The sequence below is a fragment of the Uloborus diversus genome, chromosome 2, assembly GCF_026930045.1.
Source record: "Uloborus diversus isolate 005 chromosome 2, Udiv.v.3.1, whole genome shotgun sequence".
Lineage (NCBI taxonomy): Eukaryota > Metazoa > Arthropoda > Arachnida > Araneae > Uloboridae > Uloborus > Uloborus diversus.
Genome location: NC_072732.1, coordinates 11,820,951 through 11,837,532, shown reverse-complemented (window position 1 = coordinate 11,837,532; position 16,582 = coordinate 11,820,951). Strand labels below are relative to the sequence as shown.

Below are 16,582 nucleotides of genomic sequence, written 5' to 3'. Positions count from 1 at the left end.
AATTCTTGAGGGAAAAGGGGGCTTGGTAAAATTGAGGGGTGCCATCGCAGTGGGGGGAATGGGCAACCCTAGTTACATCATCTGCATATTAAGATATGCAACAGAGAAACGCTATTAGACATCTTGAAAAGAAAATATTAAGGGGAAAAATATCAAGTAACGCTCCTTTCTCTTCTTATCTAGCCCTTATTCCATCTCTCACCTCAGCTGTTCTTCAATAATTACCATAGAGATTGCAAAACATGACGTTAGCTTATGCTTTATACCAAACGAAACGTCTTCAATTTGGACTTTCAGCGTTTCATTAAACATCGACCTAAATTTCACAAAAGTGGGTTTTTCTGAAAATATAGTATGGTTCCGGTATTTTCGAAGATGAAGATACCGGAAATCAAGATGTAAATACCGGAACACAATCACCCCTGAATACACCGCCAGCTCAGTCATTTCCAGCCGAGGACAGCAGTTTCGTGCTTATTAGCACTCATCAGCCCGGCATAGGAAAGTGACTGAGCTGGAGACGGAAAACCTCTTGCAGAAGCAAAGAGTGCCAAACAAACTGGTAGCTAATATAGAATTAGCACAGACCAGACGAGTGACCGAAGCAATGGTTCGGTTCAACTCTAAGATTGAAGGCAAGGCATGGTACATTCAGTAAATTACCGTCCATTAACCAGGGCTAAAGCAGAAATACATCGCCAGCTCAGTCATTTCCAGCCGAGGACCGCAGTTTCCTGCTTATTAGCACTCATCAGCGCGGCATAGGAAAATGACTGAGCTGGAGATGGAAAACCTCTTAAGGAAGCCAAGAGTGCCAAACAAACTGGTAGCTAATACAGAATTAGCAGACCAGACGAGTGACCGAAGCAATGGTTCGGTTCAACTCAAAGATTGAACGCGAGGCAAGGTATATTCAGTAAATTACCGCCCATTAGCCAGGGCTAAAGCAGAAATACGCTATCAGTTTGCTACCAGTTATACCCATATTAGCTACCAGTTTGTTTCACACCTCTTGGCTTCCTTAACAGGTTTTCCATCTCCAGCTCAGTCCTCCAGCTCCTATGCCGGGCTGATGAGTGCTAATAAGCACGAAACTGCAGTCCTCGGCTGGAAATGACCGAGCTGGCGGTGTATTTCACGTATTTCTGCTTTAGCCCTGGCTAATGGGCGGTAATTTACTGAATATAAAGTATGATGTGCAATGCTAGCAGTATGTTGTTGTTGTGCAGCAATCTTATACTACCTGCTTTCGATTTACAATGCCTTTTAATATTTTCTTAACAGTGCCCGATACAAAGCATATTGAACAGAAATACAAACATATTTTAGGGAAAATGTTTTTATTATGTACTAGCATTCCCGTACCTGGCATCGCTCGGGTAATGGAATTAGCAGGGTTTAACAATGCTTGGTGCACCTAGTTTCGAAAATCCCCTGTAATAATTACTTATTACCTATAACTTTTTCTAATTTTGGAGGATCCCGGGGTCCCTGGACTCCTTATATATATGCCCTTGTCCTTAACCGATCTTTAACTTTTATTAACGATCCTTTTAAAGTATTGATTATCTTTGCAAACACAGGCCATCCACATTTTATTGATATACCTATGTTTAAGCAAGAACTTCTTTGTATACAACATTTTTAGTTTTTTTTTTCTGGTGCTAAAATTATTAAGCTGCTTGATGAACTGACTTTGTAGCAAGCTACATAAAATTGGCCGTGTAAAAAAAACGGTCTTCTCTTAAATCGGTCCCTGCTACTTTTAATGTCTGTTCTTGTGACTTATTAATGGTTATTGCAAAGCAAACTTTAACAGGAAACAGCACTCTTCTAAATTCAAAAGGATAGTCCGCCTGTGATGATGTTCTTAAAAACTTCGTTTCTAGTTTTGAAAAAATAAAAGCAAAAGACAGAAACATTATGATTTGACTTGAAAAAAGCCTCGAAGAATCGCGTGAGAAACAAAAACAATATCAAATTTATAGTTCGCTATCGACCAAAAGTTGAGATGAAGTACTGAATAATGATTTGAATGGAGGAAAGCCTTCGAAAATAAGGGATTTAAATTCAATGACAGGTTTTAATTTCGCAGAAATTAAGAGGTTTTAATTAATTTCTCCCGAACTAATTGAGATTTCGAAATATCCTTTCTTAGTGGTTACTTTCGTAATCATGCGGACATGCCTGCCAAATTTCAAGTCTAAAGCTTCAGCGGTTTCGGCTGTGCGTTGATATATATATATATATGTATATATGTTATCTCAGGACATTGATTTTTATATATTAAGATTAAACTACAGTGAAATCTCTCTGACGGCTACCTGTCTTAAGCGACCACCCCTCTTAACGGCCACTTTTTTGCGGCACAGATTTTTTAGCCCATAGACTTAATGTTAAAAACACCCTTAGCAATGGCCACCCAACCTTCTGAACGGCCGCTGAGTGGATGCGTCCATTCCATTTATTTTCAGGAAAAATCTCTTCACTTTCTGCCTCTAAACCTCCCCTTTTCAGTTCAAAGAGGAGAATTCTTATCGGCCTTTAACAAATTCTGATAATTTTGGAGCGAAAGTGTCACTCATGTTTATTTTATTAGTTGGTCAGTGTATACAAGGTTCATACTCTTCCAGACAAAATGAATTTCAGGAGTTTTCAGGAGTCAAAAGTAAAATTTTCAGGAGTAATAACACAAGCGGTTTTTACAAGAAAATTAGTCAGTAACATTGAATCTACTTTGCTGTCAAATTTTTAATTTATTAGTAATTTTTTTTCACACACTATTCAATCAAAAAAAAAAAAAAAAAAATTAAAAATTATATTGAAAACATTTGAAAATAACAGGAATACACAAAATATGAGATATATCGGCATATTATCAGTACTAAACATACTACAAAATAGCAATAGCACTACTAATTAGCAATATAGAAAATACGCTTAACAGCTGTTGCTGTTAACACAAAAACTAGCACATGCTTTTGGTTTGTACTGTAGTGGCAGTTACAATCGGTAATCGTACTGGGCATGTTTGAACAGAGTAACAGGTCAGTCAGCTCGAACACATCCCATGTCTTTGCGAAAAGCACTGGGTGCTCTGTATAATACGAGAATTTTGACTGGTTGCCAGCGATTCAATATGGCTGCCTAAATGGAGATGACACGGAATTAATATTAGCGATTGTTGTTGAAAACTATTTTCAGGAGGAGAGGGGGGAAATCAGGAGGTTAAAACAAAAATTCAGGAGTTTTAAGGGTCCTTAGAAGAAAAAATTAAATTTCAGGAGTTTTTCAGGATTTTCAGGAGGCGTACGAACCCTGTGTATCTGTGTAATCTGGGTTGTACAAACAGCACTGTCGGAGATCATTTCATGAATCTCGAACTACGTATTGAAATTCTGAGCAATATGAACACAGAAAATCGGCGAGAGAATTAATAGAGTACAATTTTGAATTCTTTCCAGCATGAAACAGCAATGGAGAGCTTTGACAAATACACTGCCGACTGAGAGAAATATTTTCTGGTTAACGAGTCGGCGAAAAAATAAGCGTTTTTCAATCAAATCTAATACAGTGAAACCTGTGTAAGTTGACCACCTGTGGTGCACTACTTTGGTGGTCAACTTAAACAGGTGGTCAAATAGAGGTTGAATTATATGATATAGATCTAATTCTGTGCCTGAAAATAGCTGTCAACTTAAACAGGTGGTCAACTTTACAGGTTTTACTGTATTAGTTTGGGATTGGTTTAAATTAACTAATCAGTTCGCTGTGTGTATTATTAAGGTCTTTTGAGCAAATGCATTTTTATGCCTTTTGTTCACTAATTCTGCATCTGACAATCAATTTGCATTTTGTAATCATGAGTAAACTAAACTTTCAACTGAAGTGATTTTGGGGATAATAAATAAAATCATCGGAAATTCAGATGCAATGACAAATAAATTGGTTAGAGCAATTTATTTATCATTTTGAATTGAAAAACATTTTGAATTGCAACAAGCAACATCTTGAATTTGATTTCAAAAACAACTGTTGGGGAAGAATAAAAACTTAAGTCACAAATGGTATCCTTTCTTCAAAAAATGTAAACAATAATTAAATAATATTCTATTTCCCTTTTAGAATGGTCACAAACTTCATTCTGTGCATTAGACTTGCTTATATTGTGTACTAGCTGTACCCAAAGCGCGTTGCTACGCCAACAAAAAAATACATCATTATACTGATTTTCATGACAATCGGTTGAACGGGGCAGAAGTTGCTACTCTGCAGTGCCACCTGGTGGCGAGTGGCTTCAATGAGCATATTATGCACCTTCTCCGTGGAAAAATACATATATATAGCAATTTTCATAATAATCGGTCCAGGTATCAAGTGAAGCCGTGACTCTACTCAAATTTTGTACTCACGCAGTTTTTAAGATCAATCAATCGCTAAAAATATCAGATAGAAAAAGTTTTAAATCCCCCCGTTGCATGAAAAGCCATAAAACAATAAAGAAAGAATTTATTTGTTCAAACTCAAGAAAAATGGCAACAGTTAACTTCTTATCAATGAGATCTTTCACGCGAATTAATTTCTGCAGCCGATAATTTTATTCGTATTTATCCAATGGATTGTGACTTAAATTGGAATAAAAAAGGAACTATCGATCGGATTTTTTTCCAACTGGTCTATAAACATTCCCAGTACCAAAAATAACAAACGGTGAAAGTTTCAGCCAAATTTGCCGGGTAGTTTTTGAGTTCATGGATGACATACAGACAAACATTCATTTATATATATATAGATTATAGAACTATATTGCATCTGTAACGAAAACCCTTTAAAGGGGCCACCTCCTCTCAATGGCCGAAATTTTGCAGAACGGAGAGGTGGCCGCTCAGAGAGGTTTCACTGCATATTATTGGGGCAAGTAATTATATAGTGTGAATTTTCTGACAAATGAGGATGATAGGCTGAAAAATATGGTACTTTCTACTTTAGAATAAAATTAAGTAAATTTGAAAAAAAAAAACACACACACACACATTACTATCATAAATGACCTTTTTAATGCAAAGATTAAAACGTAGTTGATCAGGGAAAAAACTCCAATCAATTGGTTTTCAGTCAACAGCTTTTTGGATGAGAGGTTCCGTAAGCATTAGCATTCTGGTCGTGACTATCGGTGGAGAAAAAGTAATGAAATCTCAACAAAAGCAGTGCAACTGATTTTCAAAAAAGTGTTGAAAACTTGCTAAAATAAGGTGCAAGATGCATTAAAGAAATCATTATAAACATGATGAAATGATGAATTACACAAATAACTTGCGTCTTATATAATTAAAATCTGAGTATATGTATCTATGTATGTATGTTCAAGTTACTCCTCCCGAATGTCAGTGAACTGACCATCGAACCAGGTATCAATAGATTCATAATTTTCCCGCCTTTATGATTGGCAATATAACATAATCCTCCGATAATAATTAGAGGAAATATCAATTAAAAACTATATATATATATATATATATATACAGTCGACGCTCATTATAACATTATAAAGACCGTCCCATTATAACGACCAGTGGTAAAAGTTCCAACTTTGTTCCTATGAACTTTATGTTAATTTCCTTTCATTATAACGACCTTTTTGTATCGTCTAATCCAATACAGCGACCGAATTCAGCGGACGCTATTTCTGGTGTTCTTTCCAATAAACAAATTTGTAGCTTGAAATGACTTTGATTATTGTTTACGAACATCTGCCTGAAGTTTTCAATGTCAAATCGAACTTTGAGAGGGGTGGAGGGATTACTATTCACCACTGCTAGCACAGAAAAAAATAATGGGAGGAAAAATCGAGAAATTTCCAGATTCCTAAGAAAAGGGAGTTGACAGATGTGTTGGTAGTTTGGTGTTTGAATCTAGTGGTTTTTAAAATTTGGGGCTCTCGAGGGACTTTTAAATGCTTCTTTGAAAAGCAAGAAAAACACAATTTATCACCTATATCTGAAACAGAAAATAATGTTTCGCAAAAATCACTTCTGTCAAAACGGCAAACATCTGTCTGGTTTTATCTTCAGAAAATGTTGTGGTAGTAGTAGCAGATTTGCAAGTGTGTAACATTTTCCTCCCTATATTTTCTACTTTAAAATTTGTTTAATATTCTGTCATAATATTTTGCACACGATTTTTCTAAAAAAAATCCTATGATAAAAATAATTTGGGCATTTAACTGGAATGTTTGAAAAAGTACCATTTTTTTTTGGAACAGCGGTGCATGCATGATGACCGTGTATATTTTTTTAATTATACCTCTTATAACGACCACTCGTTATAAAGACCTTTTTCTCTAGGACGGAGATGGTCGTTATATCGAGCGTCGACTGTATATATATATTAGCTGGGATACTTAGGTTTCGACATAAAATCCCTATTTTTTGATGGCTTTCCTCCATTCAAATTATTATTCAGTAATTCATCTTAACTTTCCATAACAATGCTTTTATTAAAATTTGTAGCATGAAGAATTATCATTGCTACGTCTCAATGAATCATTCGTCTCAATGAATCATTGAGAGGAAAGATCTGTTGCCATTTTGTTCCTTGAATATGAACAAATAAAATTTTGTATTTTGTTTTAAATGCTTTTCCTGTAATCAGGGGATTTACTTTTTGGTTATTTTTCTGCAATCTGCTGCAAAATTTTACTGATTATTATTAGTTTTTTCTTTGTTCAAGCCTGTTTATTGAATAAGCATCACTTGACAAAACTTTTATTTTCAAGGTAGACCGTACAAACTCAATGACACAGAGAGTGTCTACTGAAAGAATTCAAGGCTGAATTGTGATTATAACTTAACAATAAAACGACCAGGTCGGTCATATTGAACGTAAAAGAATATAAAACACGAGAAAACTTTTTTGGGCTTCACTAATCCGTTCGATGTGTTTAGGCTTTGTCTAAATATTGATGAACATCTTGTAAAGAAATTGATTCATTTATTTTTATTTGTTTCTATGCAAATTTTGAGGACACCTAGAATGGCCAACAACGGTCAAAACGACCATGGGTTACTTTTGTTGATTTTGTTATTGGATTATTCAAGTGAAAGGTAGGAAGATTTGTGATTTTAAGTGTGTGACCTTCACCTTTTTCACAGAAATATTCGCTTGAACAGAGTTTTAGAATTTTTCTTTTTTTATTTTCCCACAATGTAAGTCACATTTCACCAATTGGATTTGAAAAGAGCATATACAAAATAATAGACCTCTGGTCGCAGTGCTTGGCTCATTTCACTTAATTTCATATTGCACAAAATATGATTGAAATTTTATTTTCTATTTGCTTTTGCAAAATGTTCCAAGATAGATAGTATAGTTATAACTCATGTTAGAACTAACATAAAATGCTTTTCTTGACTGTATACATTTCTAACAAGATTTGCAGCTTCTGAAAGGGAACTGTTACATCGACCATTTCTGGTCGCAGGGGCGGCAAATAGGGGGGGTCAAGAGGGGGCGGTCCCACCCCCCAAATTTTTTGAGAGGAATGACAAAAAAAAATGAGCAACTTCAATTTCAGCAAATTGCCAATCAATGTTAAAGAAAAACAATCTTGCTGGTTCTCTGTAATGGTTGATGAAACTTGACACATTTCAACACTTGAGTAAGCGTTTTCCGTTTTTTAAATTATTAGAAATTCATCAAGTCTTTACCGGCCTTTTCAGAACAGAAAAAAACTGATGAAGAATTATGGTTAATTTTAACCAACGGTTATTTTTAACGACGTAATTTCCCGATATAGGCTAAATATCTCGTTCTTGTGTGCTCAGCGTAACGATGGTTAGAGGCCCGTGCAGTGGTGTGGCGGTATGATTTTCACAATAAAATGACTTGGTATTTTACTTTCAATGTTACACTCATGCTTATAAATAAGTGTGTCTATTTAATGAGTGTTCATCACTTTCTTCTGCTAGAAACATGTTTCACCTACTCAATGCATCGTATGCTTTCACAGATACTCTTTAAAAATACTGGAAAAAAAACCCCCCTCACATCAACAAATATCTTTTCTGGGGGGCTCTTTAAGTATGCAATCTCCCCCCATATCATGATAATACTTGCTGTTAGCCAATATGTGTTTTGTTCTACACTGAGGCAATTCGTATTTAAGAAACTCGACCCCCCAAATAATATGCTGAAATGCCGCTTTTATCTGGTCGTTCTAGTCGTCCAAGTGTTAAATAATAATAATAAAAAGATGAAATTTTGGTTAAATATGCTACATAAGGCAAACCTGGGTTGAAAACTCAATTGCAGTAGAAACAGGCATAACTACAGTGGGGAGGCCATTCAGTTCAGCTCGAAAGTTGTATTCCGACATTAAAAAAGTAAGATTACAGGAGCATGGTAAGTTCTGTAACTTGTCTAGGTTCAGCAAAATTTTCTGGTCATTTCTTATTGCCACCTTAGTAACAGGTAGGTTTGTCTTGTATCGTCAGTACTAACTTTGTAATCGATATTCCAGGATTCCCATCAGCAGATTCTCAAAACAGCACCTTTCAAGCACACCCCCACACACTTTTCCAAACATAAGTTTTTTTCCAACAATGTGATACATTATGCTGATGTTTTTAAAATTTTTATCAGATCAGTTTTATTGGTACATACTCATTCCTTAGCTTTTTTTTTCTACCAAATAAGCCTGTTTTTGTGATTAAATAGGATATTTAAAAATCCCTTCAAGCTAATGTGCCCATAACCAGTCAATTAAAGGTATGTATTTTAGTTATGGGCACATATGACAAAAACTAATTTTTTGTCCATTCTTAGTCAAAATTTTTATTTTGGATACATGCTAAAACGTAAGCTAAATGTGGCAAACAATAAATAAAAAATGAGCTGCAGAATAGTTCTATTTGTTTTATTTATTTTTGTTGTTTTTATTCAGACAAACCTTTCTGAAACAATTTGTTAGCTATCCATTTTATTATCATTTGTTGGCTGAATTAGAAAGTCAAGATACTTTAAATTTGATTGTATCGAATTAAAAATAAGTGTTTCATTATTGTTCGATATTTTTTTTGTACATTTCCTGAAAATAATTGAATTCAGCTAGCACGATGATTAAATATTTAGTATGACCATAAATAAATGAGTGTGACCATAACTTGTAAAACCAGTGTATTCCAATTTATTTCAAAAATTATGCATACACAGGCCGAGGACTGCTGATGGCCTTTGAAAAAAGTGAGAAAGGTGACAAATTTGAAAACAAAGGTGACTAAAAGGTGACAAAAAAGTAACTAAAAGGTGACCAAAAGCAATTTGTTAAGAACTCAAAAAACAGAAAAGGATTATCCCTTTTTACCGACTTTTACCAAAATAGCCCTATATGCTTTTTGTAAAGATTTCTACAGTTTCACTTTTAATATATGTTTTAATTTTTGCCATTTTCTTAGTTTATTCTTCACAATCATTTCTTTTTTGCTCTTCTTTTCGCTTCTGTTTCAATTTCAAATCCTTTTTCCTTTTACATTCATCCATGTATGTTGTGTAATTTACGTGTGCTTGTTGTGCACATTTAATTATTTCTGGACCAATTGGTAAAGAAAGCAAATGAGGATATTCTTTTACAGCGTCTTTAACTATATAGTATGCTGTTTAAAAATCTTTCAGTCCTTGCTGTCTTATTTTCACCAAAAAGGTGATTTGAAATAGAAAATAGTCTTTCAATGTCAGCATTACCATGTGAAAATGCAAGTGAAGCTTTTATCACCTTAGAAACATTAGATCATTGGAAGTTGAGTCCTTTTTTGAAATGTGCTGCTGCCAGTAGATATCAATGGTTTTGTTTTCGGATGCTTCATCATCTTTTTCCAGCTGCAAAAGCTTCCATTCATCTTGCAACTTATCGAGTGGGACATTAAAAGGCATGATTTTGGCAACCTTTATCAAATCCTTACAGCTTCTAGATTTACTTCTCTCTTTTGGATCCAAAAATTTAAAACTTTTCAGTAACCCATTTGATATGCAACTTTTTTCTATTACATACTTGCATGCAGTCACACAATCCTTTTTATCAGCTCTGAAAAACATAACCTTTTCATTTTCTTTCAGTTTTAACAGTTCATCTGTCACCTCTCCACTAACAACGACATCTTCAAGAGGTAGTCTGTTACCAACTGCAAACAGTTCATCCGTGTCTACGTTTAAAAAATCAACTTACTTTATGACAGAGGCTTTTATAACCCGAGCCATAAAACTCTGAACAATGGTCTCTATTTCTTGGTACAATTTATGTATCATAGGTGCTTGGCATTGAAAGCGTTTCGTGAACTGCATAAACAAATCAGCAGATGAAAAGATAAAATGCAGCTCAGCTTTTATAGAAGGTCTTTTTAAAACATTTGCAACAGCTTTATATGACCTGCATTGCATAGCTGAATTCTTTTTTAAAGGCACATGTTTAAAAAAATAATACTGAAGAGCATCCCACTGTTCCAGTAGTCTGTTTGCTGCAGGTCCAAGGGTAAGCCAATGGGTAGTTGTGTGTTTCAGGAACTTGCGATGAGGTGCATTTAGTTGAGCTTGCACTTCTTCGAAGTCCTCCTAACGGGAAGGCCAACCATCAAAACAGCTTTAAGTACTAAGATGCTTCTTGACCTAAATATTGCAATGCTTTGACATACGCATTATGCATTGTATGAATACTGCAAGTACCAATATTTATTAGGCTTTTTTCTCGTGTCTCAAGGATAATAGTGTCAAACAACCTAAAAACCTTTTTATTAACATAAGGACCATCCAAAGGAAAGCATGAGACGTTTATTCATGGATAATTACTCTCGGTAAGTGCTTCACGTAGCTTCTCAATCGAAATTTCACCAACTGCCTTGCCCAAGAAGAAAGTTTTGAGATGCCTTGTTGTGATGCAACATTGGCTTTCAGACCAATATTTTATTCTTCGTTTCAGTTCTTTTTTGTCTTTGACATTGGTAGTTTCATCAAAGCTCAAAGTATAATAGGATAAACATGCTTCCTTTAACATACATTCCCGAAAATAAGGAGCAAGTCCATCTGTAGAAGGGATAAAAAGACTGGTTCTGCTCATAGGGTGCAATTGCAAGCGATAAAAAAAATTCCCTGATTTCCCGGTAGCATAGCTATTTTTCTTAAACAACAAGGTGAGGGGGAGGGGCATATTTAAGGCTATTTTTTAATTAATTTCACTGTTAAAGCTATCACTCAGATACTTTTCAAAGATTTAATTATTTAAAAAAAAATCCTAAGACGCATTTCAAGAAAGGTGACAAAAGTTGCAAAAGGTGACTAAAAGTAACCAAATTTTCAAAAGGTGACTAAAGGTGAGAAAGGTGACTGACTCCTCGGCCTGCATACATCATGATTGAAATTTATAATAAAACTATCAAATATACAACAGTAATTTCTAAGTTCTAACACCAAGTGAATTAGGTTTTTTAGTGAACTAGAACAGCAACGTAATTTTTAATTTGGATTGTCATTGAACAACGGTTCAAAAGTAACCCCGATTAAAAAAAAAAAACCTTAACCCTACCCCTAACTAGTCCCCTACTACACCTTATAAAAATAACAAAATATCTTATGATACTAGCTGCGTCGCCCGGCTATGTACGGTCCACCCCGAAAATAAAAGTTATGTCAAGTGATGCAAGTTCAACACTCAGGCTTGAACCAAAAAAAAAAGTCAGCAAAATTTTGAGGCAGATTGCAAAAAACCCCCAAAAAGTAAACATTTTAATTCCCCTGTGATTACAGGAAAAGCCTCAAAACAAAAACAAGAATTTTACCTGTTCATATTCGAGAAAAAAAAGTGGCAACAGATCTTTCATCTCGATGATTTTCTTCACCCCCGCTATGCATTTTCATAAAAGCGTTGTTGCGGAAAGTTGAGATGAAGCACTGAATAATAAGTTGAATGGAGGAAAGCCTTCGAAAAATAGGGATTTTATGTTGAAATCCAAGCTTCATAATTAATAGTTTTTTATTCATATCTTCGCTAATTATTATCGGAGGATTATGTTAAATAACGAACATGAAGACGGGAAGATGACGAATCCATCGATACCTGGTTCGATGGTCAGTTCACTGTCGTTCGGGAGAAGAAGTTGGACATACATAGATACATAGATACGCTCAGTTTTTAATTATATAAGAGATTTTTATGTAACATTTTGACCAAAATCATTACAAAAGAAATGTCAAGATTGTTACTTCATAAGTAATAAAATAAGCAAATTGTTAGTGATTAGTTAACAATGATGAGACAAAAAGTTTGAATAACTTGAAAGCGATTTGAAAAGCGATAGTAAATACTGAGCACACTCAAACCGAAAAATAAATAATAAACAAATATTTTTGTGCCGAAAAGTAAAAGATAATAATGCAAAATTAAAGTGTACAAATTTGCAGGAAACAGGAGTTGCATGTTTCAGGGTAACAAGGAACCCCTTTTACTATGTAAAAGAAGTGAGTTTAGAGATGAAAAGACCTCTGACTAAAGCTTTTGTTAAATGTCTTTTCATCCTATCTTTTCCTGGATATGGTACTGAAAGAACTTTATTTCATCCAAACTTGGAGAAACTCTGCCTTTATCAATGAGAAAAATCACATTTGAACCAAGTGAATATGGTAGGGTTTCTAATGTAGCAAAAAGGGGTTTGTTACAACCGTCAAGAACAAGTTTATTCTTGTGGATTCAATAGATTATGATGCAGATTTCAGATATTTTAGATGCTATTTTCTTCGTTTCATCTTTGAATGAAGTGTTTTACAAAATGGGTTCAATATACAAACACAAATACAAAAGTGACGACCAGCAACAGGCTCTGGGCCCAGCTAGACTGGTCCTAGTCAATTTACAATCCCCAGTGAAGATCAATGGCCCTCATAAAACTATCTACTCCCTTGCTCATTACCACCTCTTCCGGTAAACTGTCCCAAGGTTCCACTACCCTGCTATAATAATAATTTTTCCTAATATCCATGTTAGCCTGAGATTTAAATAGCTTAAAACAATGACCCCTCGTCCTGTTTTCAGTGCTAAACTTTAGCCCCGTAACATCTTTCATTTTAATAAATTTAAACAACTGAATCATGTCCCCTCGGTCTCTTCTTTGCTCAAGACTGTACATTTTTAGCCTTCTAAGCCTGGAATCATAGTCTAAGTGAGAAAGTCCATTTTTAAGCCTTGTAGCCCACCTTTGAACCCTTTCCAATACGTTAATGTCTTTCTTAAGATAAGGAGACCAAAACTGAACAGCATACTCCATATCTATTAAAAACAATTCCACAGAAAGAATTTGAGTTGTTTCGCACAAAATAACACAAGTAATAGAAATTAATATGCACAGGTGTTACATGTAAATAGTAAGGCATATGATTAAAAAAGATCAAAAGACTTTTTTTTTTCAAAAAGGCTGTTTTTTTCTCTCTCTTTAATTAAAACTGACAGCGATGGTCTGTTTTTTTTTTTTTTTTTTTTCAACGTTTGCTTTTTTGCAGAGCTGATCTTCCCTCACATGTATTTTTGCATCTTGAGCAAGTGAAATTTTTATAGTTGGAGAAAACCTATCCCTGGCAGTACCATAATGCTATGATTGGGATATCCCTAGCCTTCATAATGCTGCGAGGTTAAGTTTGCCCCATCTAATTTTTTTCTTCTAATATTTAAATCTAAATAACTTACCTCTATAAAATTCAGCAATATATTTTACATTTGGTAGTAATTCATACACTTTTTTATGGATACCATTAGGTTTAGTTGATGCATTACTATTCCACAGCAGTATGATGTCATCTTTCTCTCGAACAGTCACACTCACACCACAGACTTCGTCACCTGCAACATAATGTATCATGTTTTAAACTTGCAAATACATTTTCCTCTCTAAAGCAATTAAAAGAACTAACACGAGTTAAAAAATTTAACGAGAAATAAAGAAAATTTTTATATGCTTCATCTTGATGAGAAATGTAAAGATTAAAATGTGTTTTGAGAAATTCAAGTGTATGTGAAATGCAGAATTAAATGGTATACCCACAGAGAGGGCTAGAGAAACTGGCCCTTTTTCAGAGTTATTACACAATAGAAATTTCATGACCAGAAACAGGCGCTGGGCTCAACTGAGCTGTTCCTAATCAATTGATCAACCCTCAATGTAGATCAATGGCCTTCTTAAAGGTATCTACCGCCTTGCTCATTACAGCCTCTTCTGGTAAGCTGTTCCAAGTGCCTACAACTCTACTAAAGTAGTAATTTTTCCTAATTTCCAGCATAACATGAGATTTGAATAGCTAAAACAATGACCTATTGTCCTGCTTTCGATGCAAAAATTGGACCCATTAACATCTTCATTTTAATAATTTTAAACAACTGAACATCTCCACTGCTCCAGGCTATACAAATTAAGCCTTTTAAGCCTGGTATCGGAATTTAAATCTAAAAGTTCCTTTATCTAGTAGCTTTTCTTTGAACCCTTTAATAAAATAATAATCTCCCCCCCCCCCCTAGATCGGTTACAAAAATAATAAAACTTCATTTAGAAACAGATAGCAGCAGAAGTACAAGCTTAGTGTTTTGCAAAATAATTTACTGAGGTTGATTACTAAAAATTTTAAGATGAACTCCGACAGTAGATATAGCAGGGCTTGTTTGTGATTGTGTTTTACAAGAAAATTAATGTTTTTTGAAAAAATTAACACCCATTTTGTGGAATTTCACTTGCTTAAGGCGATAAGGGGATTTCAGATGAGTAAAAATTGATCAAACAAACGTTTTTTTCATTCATTATATTTCTAAAAATTAGACCTTTAGCTGAACCGTTTAAAAAGAAAAAGAACTGAATCGGTGGAAAACTGGCGACACTTTTTTGTAAGAGCCACGCCCCCTTTTTTTACTAAAAAATGCACATAAAAATGCATGAGTAAAAAAAAAGCATATAATATTTACATTTTTAATACTAATACCATTTTAAATGACCTTATTTGTGGTGAATTTGTATTTAAAACTAATTTGTTTATTCAATAATGAAATTGGCAATAAAACAGAAAATGTTGATTTCCTCAAAACCTAATTTTCGACATAATTACAAAATTCAAACTGCTCCTTGCAAACGAATTATTATTTCAATTTGCTGAAAATTTTATGCCAAGTATTTAAGCGGTTTGTTAACATTTTGTTGTGAAAGATTTCTCTGTTTGATTAGATTTGTGGAGTATATTTGCTACATTTTATAGAAATACGAACATATTTTATCGAAAACGTCTAGTTTTCGGCTTTTCTTCTCATTATTTATCTTTAAGACAAAATTTTGAAAAAGTAATTCCAACGTCCTAATTTCGGTTGTTTTACGTATCATATTTTGCTAGTATTTTATAAATCTGATGAATTTTCGTTTGCAAGGAGTAATATGACAAAAGCGTTATAAAATCTAAATTTGAATTTAAAAAAAAAATTAAATTTCAAAATAATTCAATGAAATTTTATATTTGAGTTAGTGTTAGTATCATGTAAATATGCTGAAAATTTCAAAGAAATTCATTGAAAATTACTTTAAAAAAAATTGAAACCCCCGTATCGCCTTAGTTTCGGTAAAAAAAAAAAAAAAGTGGTGCGCATAAAGAGAATTAAACATCAATAGAAATGCACTGAAAAATGAAAACCCATCTAATTTAATGACTCTTAGTTAAAATAACACAATGAAGAACTTCCTTTTACAGAAAGCATTTTTTTTTTTGATAATGTAAAACATAGAAAATACATACGAAGAATAAAAAATCATTAATAGCTATTTAGAAGCAAAATAAACTATGACAACTGATGTCACACATATAATTCATACAAAATCACTGACAAAAATTCACTAAAGGGTCATTCAGTCTATAAATTAACTACTTAAGCTGTCAATCAAGTATGGACTACTCATTCATGTCCAAATATTTCTAAGTTATCAAATTAAAATAGTTTTTTTATACTTAAAATATGTTTTTTCAGTATAATATATTATGTGGGCCATTTAAGAAAGTGCAATGAAGTTTTCACACCTTTTATTTCTGTTTTATTGCGTAAATTAACTATCGAAATTGCTCAATTTCAAAGACCTGTATCTTTTTTACAAACCAAATACACAAAACAATATATATAAAATGTATAGTACTTGAATGGAATATTCAATTGGCCAAGAAATTTCATTTTTAATTCCATCCCCTTTTAGTTTACAGGGGTCTAAAAATGTCATTTTTCTCAATTTTCTGATCTTTGAGGGGCTGTAATTTGTAAAGGGTAAACAAACACACAATTACAGCTATATTTTCTCATTAGTGTGACTCCAGTGATTAGTTTTTGCCATAATTCATTTTGCGTTTCCGTCCCCTAAGCGAGTTATGACCCTTTGAAATGAGCAAAAATTTTACATTTGACCTTGAACTTTAACCTGTTGCCATTATTTTAATTATTAAGTTACACTCACGTAACTCAGCATGTGAGACTATCATCTTATGCACTTTAACATCAAAGCGTAAAATTAACTGCCATAAATGTAATTCAAAT

The 16,582-nt window shown here is 33.8% G+C and overlaps 1 protein-coding gene across 1 annotated transcript in view; it reads right to left on the bottom strand.

The window, feature by feature from the left end:
- Positions 1-16,582, bottom strand: part of LOC129217732 (eukaryotic translation initiation factor 4E type 3-B-like) — a 36,203-nt gene that overhangs the window by 2,883 nt on the left and 16,738 nt on the right. The window contains exon 5 of the mRNA XM_054852068.1: positions 13,721-13,873. Coding sequence (XP_054708043.1) covers positions 13,721-13,873 — 153 coding nt within the window. The remainder of the gene's footprint in view (positions 1-13,720; positions 13,874-16,582) is intronic.